Genomic DNA, 8,909 nt, shown 5'->3' with positions numbered 1-8,909 from the left:
TTGAAGACAACAAATGCAACCTCCACGAACTGAAAAAGCACACACAAAATAAAATCCATTTACACAACCCGAAAAGTATACAAATAACAAAAAATAAAACTAAAAAACAAAGCAAAGGAAGATCATACCTCACGTAACTGAGGAAACGAAAATAGAAACCAAAAGCGTTAAACACATCCAAAAAACAATAACAATAAACAACAAACAATGAACTGCAAAATACAAACACGAAACCTAAAATAATTTTAGAAAATATATTAAAGAGGAACGAAGTAAGAGGAACTGAGATACACGATCACAGTAAACAACATCCAAAACACAGTATTTTAAAGTTAATAATCAACAATGCACTAAAAACCAAAACGAAAAAACAAAAAATCATCTCAAACCAACCCAGCTACACCTTCAAACCAAAACAAAAAATCATCTGAAGTTAACTCAGCTACACCATCAAACCAAAGACTCGGACACAACAACACAGAAAATAGGGTACTATATGGAAGGAAAAATTTAGACAGTAAACTGGAAAAAAAAACGCATACCCAAACCGGAGAAAGGAAAACACAAGAACCATATGAAAAAACCAAACCACTAAACACTACCCTTAAAAACGATTTCAAACACGGCTGAGATAATTAATGCATGCAACATCAATCACCTCATGCACAGTTTCCTTTCTTCTAACACGTAACAGGCGGGAAATACAAAATTACTTTTAACCCCGCCCACTAAACGAACTTCAATCTGAAGTAAAGGGTTAGAGCAGTAAAATACCGAGGTTTGGGTTTCTGATCAGTCCCAAAACGTTATTTTACCAAAACACCAGTTTGGAAGACAGGTTTCAATGAATTTAGTTGGAGTATTTGGGTAATATCCAGTTGTGAAATTACAAAAAAACCTTAAAAAGGGACACATGTCAATAATTTGAGTTGAGGTATTTGGGTAATATCCAGAGGTGTTTGTTTTCTTATAGTTTAGATTACTTAGTATTTCAATACTGTTAGTTAACATTACTTTTTTATGTAGATGGAGACAAATAAGATGCTTTAAGAGATGAAAATATTGCGGACTTATCTTATCCATTCAAGACTCTAATGTTATAGTTGGATGGTAATTTGGATTGTATTTCGATGTGACTTGTGTGTTTTATGTATATTTTTGGATATGCATCATCACATAACACTTTTTAGATTATTACATTTTGTCTTGGTTTTGGATAGCTCATACATTGTTGGATATTTTTGTTAAATTAATGGGGTATTAAGGTTTTGATGAGAGATCTACAGTAATGTGAAATGGAAATGGAAAATGAAAATTCAAAGCAAAGAATATTGTATTAATGGTGAATATTGTAGGTGTATTGGATTGGAATCCACTTAGTTGTAGTGATAGAAGTTTATTAAGCCTCTGAATCATGAATTTTAATGCCATTTGAATCCACATTATTTATATTTTAATCAAAATTATAATTTATTTATTTTTAGGATTGAAAAAAAAAATTTTTAAAAAAGTGAGCCAACCCATTTAACCCACTAACATGTGGTGGGCCGGACCACGTTGGAATTTTCTTAGCTCACAAATAAGTGAGTCATATTGGATTGGTTCACGAAGTGGCCAACCCGTGGTGGGCCGGGAGGTGACCCGTTTTGACAGCTTTTGTTGTGAGCATGTGTGATAATAATGTTAAAGGAATTTCAAGGAGAAATTCTAAGTTGTGATATTTGTAATGTATGCACTAACATTAGAGATGGCAAATAAACCCGTCCCCGTGGGTATTGTCCGAACCTTCCCCCGTTTTGACGGGCAATCCCCGCATTGACTGGGTATAGGTATGGGTATGGAGAATCCCCGACTTTTTTAATTGGGTATGGGGATGGGTATGAGGATGTACATATCCCCGCCATAATACCCGTCCCCGTTTAAATTATTAAAATATTCACAATTAATTAAGTAACCATATATATGTGTATATATATTATTTTTTATTTCTTCTAATTATTTGGTTTGTCATGAAACTCATTCGTATCTTAATTATATTTTTCATCTTATCATAACATTTATGTAATTATTAAAAAGATGTATTTCAATTAACAATTTTTTATGTCTCACATTTCAATATTTCTATTATTTTTTAATATTTTATTTATTATATATTTTTCTTTCACATGAGAATGTTTAATACTCTCAATTTAAGTATTCAATAGCACAAACCTTTCGTTTACTAGGTAATATAAAAAAAATAATGTACTTATTATTATTAGTTTTTGTTTCATTTGAAGAACTCTTTTGTTTCGCTTAAACAATTTTTGTTATTTCTCAACCATTGAGTATATATGTTGATATTTGAAAAGTTTTCTTAAATCTCTAAGATATTTTTCAACTTATCATACCCGTAATTATACATTTATTTTCCTTTGTGCGATTTCTTTCAATAGTCTCTCAAATTGTTTGTAAAAATTTGTTAATTTTTTAATATTTTTATTTGTTATTTATTTTCATTATGTACAATACTATTTCGATATATTTTATCTAATTATTTTTTATTTTCTAACTCATTATCAATCATACTGTAATTTTTTCACTATAATTGTATAAGTAACTTTTATTTGATCAAGTAATGCATTATAACTTTTATTAATGTATAAAAAAGAGATTCATTAGAATTTAAAAGATTGTAGTAAACAAACATTTAAAATATATTTTAATTTGAATATTTGTTTTCCTTTTATATTTTAAAAAATATATTTTTAAATTTTATCAACTATGTTTCATTAATAATCTAAAATGTAAATAATTATAATTTATTTTAAAGTATTTGATATCGAAGAAACAACCATCCTTCTAATATTGAATATTTGATAATATTATGTTTCCTTTTACCATAACTTTTTATTATTTTATAAAAGTTAATTAAAATTAATATTAAAGTAGTAAGAAGATGGTTATGGGTATGGGTACGAGAATATACCCGTTACCTGGTGGGGATAGGGATGGGACAAAAGTTTGATACCCGTTGAGTTTGGGTACGGGGATGGGGATGATTTTTTTTTACGGGGATGGGTATGGGATAGCGAAACTCGTGCCCGCCCCGCCCCATTGCCATCCCTAACTAACATACAGATTCAATATGGAGGTAATTTTTCTCTAATAAATACTCATGCTTAAGTAGAGCAAAGTAGGTTATGTGGTAGGAGTAAAAGCAAGTCCTAGTCACTGGACTCGTTTGGTCTGAGGAACAAAGGGAATTTAACTTATGTGTGGTTGGTTGATAATCCCTTAAAGTCAAACTCCGTAGAGTTTGGAAACCACCATAGGTGCACACCACTAGTGAGTCCAATGTCAAGTGCATGTATCCAAATAATTGAGTTTAGTGTCAATTGGTTGTGTGATTATAAGCATAAATATGTTTTATACTATATTTGATGGGATTTTGGGCATGGTTTATTTATTTATGAATATTTCTTTTGTACACTAGTGTACCCTGTTTTGTGTTTTGTGTCTTCTTGTGTTGTTCATCTTCTTCTTTTGCGATGATCACCTATTTGGTGAGAGCAAATAAAGTTATAGGTTTATAGGCACCTTTGGAGGGTAAGAAGTCATCAGTTAGAGTAAGTAAATTCAGTAGTAGTTAATTTTTGTATAAAGCTTGTTAGTTTAGTTTAAGTGTATAAATGATATATTTTTATAATCTTATATTTTGCAATACTGTATTAATATACTTTATATATTGTATTACCTTATTTGAATACTATACTTAATTGTTCTATTTGATTAGTTTTAAACTACTAAACGAGATATGTTACATTTCATTCAAATAAATTTGAAGTCATATGAAAATATTTATTAACTTTTTATCATTCCTCGTGCAGACATAGTTAGTTCTCTCTTAAAACTTAATCTTTATGATAGAAAGAAAAAATAATAACTTTTGTTTTTCTTATAAGCATTAAATTATAAAATCCTTTTTTTAATCTTTAACGCATTGACCAATTATAGTTTTAGTATAAATAAACTAATAATTTTAATCTGATTTCCAAAAAAACCTTTACATAAAATTGTTAAACAGGAATTGTGATTTTGTTTCTACACTTTCGGTCAAACATATTTAAACTCCTTCTGACATTTTTACAAGTTCGGTTACCCAGATTAAAATAAAACACACAGAGACATGGCTCCACATTTACATCACACTAAATTAGACAACGGCTAAATGAATATGACCTAAACATATAATAAACAACATTTTTATAAATGTTGTATAAATATCATAAAAGTCCATGATTATATAACTATTGCTTTAAATTATGTGAGCAAAACCAGTAAAAATATGGTATAAAAATATAGGTTAGGTTTAAAATTAACCTAAAAAACTATTGTCCATTGTGAGAATTTTAAGGAAAAGTTTTAAAAATATTCTTATACTAAAAACCGTTGTCTATTATCTATCGTTACACTCACCTATACCACATATAAAAAATTGTGGTCTAATCTGTACACAAATGATTTTTATAATTTACATCACATATTTATGTCGTTATCTAAAGTGATTTTTTTTGTATTATCTTTTCTAAATTTTAAAATATAATGAATTCTTAAAGACCTTGAATCAAATCAATAGATTTTTTAAAGTTTAATAACAACCAAATTTATAGAAAGTTCACAACGACTAAAAACAGACATTTTCCTTATCTTTAATTTATAATCGATTAAGTAGTTGAGTGTAAGGCCCACTTTTCGTGCTGCCCTTTTTCTTAAGGCTGCCCCTAACCATTGGGCCTTAGGGCTGGCCTAGAGGGGGAAAAACATACCTAAATTTGCCCAAACCCTAATTCTAGTGCTTTTTGCGTAAAATAGATTCTACACATTCCTTGAGCTGTTGCTGCCGCCTCTGCTAGGGTTTTGCTCTCACCGTTATGTTGAGCTAGGAGGACTGTTGTTCCAAGTAAGTTAACCTCCCAACTGTTCTTTCCTTATTCTAGCTATGTTGTCGGGGTTTCAACCGAAGTTCTCTCATTGATCCCGTTTCCACTCTGTTCCTCTAATCTCCAGTTCATTACGCTATACTCGGAGCTGCGGTGCTCGCTGAATCTGGGTTTGGGAGTCTCGTACTAGCTTATTCCAGGTAAGGGAAGCTAGAGTCCATGTGTCTAGTCCGTTTCTGTTTGCTCTAGTGCTATTGCATGATTCTGTGGTTGGTATGTTATTGTGAGTTGATGAATATGTCGCTTTATCTTTTGGGTCTTGCGTTTGCGTGTCTGTTGTATGAAGAAACAATAGCGGGCATTGGTTTTCTCGCCCAAGCGAGCCTGCCTAGCCTAGGCGAGATTAAGAGAGACTCGCCCAAGCTTCTTGTGTAAATTGTCGCCCAGGCGACTGGATTTCTTTTTTGAGCGAGGCGCGATCTCGCCTAGGCGAGAGGGAACTTGCCTGAGCGAGAATCCGCAGGGGCCGCTGTTCAAATGCTCGCATTCTTGCCTAGGCGAGAAGGAGCTTGCTTGAGCGAGTAGATCTCTCGCCTGAGCGAGGTCTTCTAGCCTGAGCGAGTCTGGGGCGAGTTTTGTGTTATAGCATGAATGTCCAATGGCGTGGTTATTTATTGGTTTGACTTGGATGCTTTCCTAGAAAAGTTTAAGGGATGATGCCTTGATTATATGTGGGGTTGAGATGTAAATGATATGTTGCTTCATGGTGTTTGAATTGGAAAGCATGAGTTGTATGATGGGTTGCTATGCATGATATTAGTATTGTGGGGACCTTCTGATTGGTTGGTGAATCATGTACAAAGTGTGAGCAGGACGTAATTCCATGACTCTTATAGTGAGAGCTCATGGTGGCACCTCATTTGTCGGACGTAATCCTATGGACCCTCCTAATGGGAGTCCCTGGTGGTGCCTCTCCTATTGGACTTAATTCCATAAACCTCGTGGTGAGAGTTCATGGTGGTGCCTCAACATAAGGACGTCATTCCACGCGATCATCGTGGTGGTGCCTCAAGGTCAGGACATAATTCCGCGAAGGCCACGTGGTGGTGCCTCTTGTAAGGGTGTAATTCCGCGAAGGCCTCGTGGTGACGCCTCACTACTAGGATGTAATTCCACTGCTTGGTGGTGGTGCCTCCGTTTACATATTCGGATAAGTCGAGTCTTGGGGTTTCAAATGATTTGGTAATCTATGGATTAATGTCTACTGTTTGTGACTGATTTTGCAAATTTCATGTCGACTGATATGATATATGTTTCCTTTACACTAGCTTACCCTTTCACTTGCTTGTATGTTGTCCGTGGTTTTCTCTATTGCGATGATCATCAATTTCATTAATGTGAGCAGATGTGAGAACCCCTGACAGTGGTAATGATAATAGGGATGCTGCAGCTTGATGGATTAGATGGGTATTGGGCCCACTGTGGGGCCCATCACTAAAGGATTTTATTAGTTATGATTCTCTTGTCTGAACAAGATCTAGTATAATTATTTGTTTTTCCAGTGTATTTTTGTTTGGGCCGTGTGGAGCCCTTTTCATGTAATCTGGGTATATCTGACGTATTGTATACCTTTACACCCTAAACTTCGTACTCTCTGAATATTCATGTATGTGATGTTTTATTAATTTGAGGTTATGCAGTTTTTGGGATGTTACATTTATGGTATCAGAACGGTCGTTCCTTAGGTAAGTGGACTTGGGTGTCCGCTTAGTTTTCTCTATGTCTTTCTGAGTGTTCTTAGCTAATTCTTGTCTTATCGAGCCTAACAAAGTGATTTCCTGTGTGCTAGTGAACTATGGCACCATCTCGTAGGACTCCGCAATCTTTCCAGGGCGATGTGCCAGATATCGCCAGAGCGATTGAAGCAATGGTAGCTGCTATGACGCAGCAAAGTACGACAATGATGCAACAACACGAAGCATCAATGCAGCGACAAGCGGCAGCGCTTGAGCAGCAACAACTGGTGATGCAGCAGATGGAGGCTGCTAGGGCGGCTGCTGAGGATGCTCATAGATAGCATATGGAGGCCCTTCGCCAGTTGGAGGAGAATATGGTAGATGTCCCTGCTTTCGGCCCAGAGCCACGACCTACAGTCCAGGAGTGGAGTCTGGAGGACTTTCTGAAACACCACCCGGTGAAGTTTGGAGGCAAGACCAGTCCGGACGCAGCAGACCAGTGGCTGAAATACCTGGAGAGAATATTTGATGCTAAGATGTGCCCAAAGGAGAGTAGATTGGCATTCGCACTGTACATGCTCACGGGTGAGGGTGAGCACTGGTGGATCAACATGAAGTCCATTATGGAGGAGAGACACGAACCAATTACTTGGGATGTCTTCAGGAGGAAGTTCCTCTCCGAGTACTTCCCTGACAGCGTTAAATATGCTAAAGAGGTAGAATTTTTGCAGTTGACTCAAGGAAGCAAGTCTGTGACTGAGTATGCAAAAAAGTTCAAGCACCTCAGTCGTTTCTACACCATGCCACTAGATAAAGAGTGGCGGTGCAGGAAGTTCGAGAACGACCTCCATGGAGACCTCCGTTTGATGGTGGCCCCGCTGTCCATCAAGGACTTTGCAGCCTTGGTAGAGAAGGCGAGGGTCATGGAGAAGATGAAGGTGGAGGTGGAAACTCAACACCCACACCAGCCGAGAGTGGGAGGACCATCTGGGTCTAAGCATAGGCACGAGGAGAGGAGGAAGCCCTATACTAGGGCCCATTTCCAGTCTTAGGTGTCTAGGGAGTCTTCTTCCCAGCAGAGCAGGATTTAGTCCTACTAGTGTGGGGGACCGCACAAGAGAAATGTCTGCCCCCAACTTGCAGGCTTCAAGAGGTGCAACAACCATGGCAAGGAAGGCCACTTTAGGAGGGACTGCCCCACCCTTGCTAGGGCAGTGACACAACCTCTAGTACAGACTCCTACGCAGAACTAGCAGAGGCACAGAGGCACCAGGCCTCAAGCGACTGGCAAGGTGTACGCCATGACCGAGGCTGAGGCAGCAGGTTCAGGTAACCTCGTTATAGGCCATTATATGATAGCTGGAAAAGCTTGTTGTGTGTTATATGACTCTGGAGCGACACACTCATTTGTGTCAAATGCATGTGTGAAAAAGTTGTAACGTCCTAGCCAGAAATTACTATTTAAAAATAAATAAGAAATAAGATTTATAAAACATCACATTTATTCTCGCAATTTCCCAAAAACGCGGGAAAATTAAAAGTTCAACATCGCTTCCGTAGTAATTAAAATCGTACTATTTAGTTATTACAAAACCAAACCATAAAAAAATACAAAAGAAAATCATAATAAAACTGAGTAAATAATCTCGTCGTGATCCCCACTTTGTCTCTACGTATCCGTCTGTTCACCTGCATTAACATCTGCTCCCATATAACAAGTTACATGATCATCGCCACACACACACACAGATAGGGTGAGCTCATTTAAATAAAACTAAACAAATATAATATTAAATTCAACATCAAAACATTTAAACCCGGGTTAGTATTCTTCTCCCTTTTTCCTTTACTCTCCACTTCTAGCACTTGCATATAGACGTCTATCATTTCTATACCCTTTAGGTGAGAACAATGATCGATCTTTGCTGCACGAGTGTCTACTCGCCCCTCCGACTACAGGCCACCACCTGATAGTCCACACGTGGGAATAACCTTGGCACAGCATCTCACCGTGACACCAAGTGGAGCTCCCCGAAACAAACATAAAGTTTGTAGCTGTTCCAGACTACCAAAACTCTATCAGAATCACTCTGAAGAGGGCAATCACCCGAACCTCGCCGTACGAGCCACAATTCGCACACTCCACTGAACTTCCTAAACCACCAGGCTACAACCTTGAGTGATCACGTGTTACCCCAATACAAGATTACACTCGTAACTGGGCCCCCAACCAAAGCATCGCATCATGAAC

The 8,909-nt window shown here is 36.9% G+C and overlaps 1 protein-coding gene across 1 annotated transcript; it reads left to right on the top strand.

Moving 5' to 3' along the window:
- The first annotated feature begins 6,777 nt into the window (after positions 1-6,777).
- LOC114180489 lies at positions 6,778-7,710 on the top strand. Its single transcript, XM_028066803.1, has 2 exons — positions 6,778-6,945; positions 7,021-7,710. Exons 1-2 carry the CDS (start codon positions 6,778-6,780, stop codon positions 7,708-7,710), a joined length of 858 nt encoding a protein of 285 aa, XP_027922604.1.
- Positions 7,711-8,909: the final 1,199 nt, after the last annotated feature.

Source organism: Vigna unguiculata, chromosome 4 (assembly GCF_004118075.2).
Source record: "Vigna unguiculata cultivar IT97K-499-35 chromosome 4, ASM411807v1, whole genome shotgun sequence".
NCBI lineage: Eukaryota > Viridiplantae > Streptophyta > Magnoliopsida > Fabales > Fabaceae > Vigna > Vigna unguiculata.
This window is presented reverse-complemented; position numbering and strand designations above follow the sequence as displayed.

Bases quoted from the DNA above. Each gene is read 5' to 3' on its own strand.
- LOC114180489 (XM_028066803.1), top strand. From the start codon at position 6,778: ATGGCACCATCTCGTAGGACTCCGCAATCTTTCCAGGGCGATGTGCCA. The intron at 6,946-7,020 runs GTGATGCAGCAG...GCCCTTCGCCAG, and splicing joins CGCTTGAGCAGCAACAACTG to TTGGAGGAGAATATGGTAGA.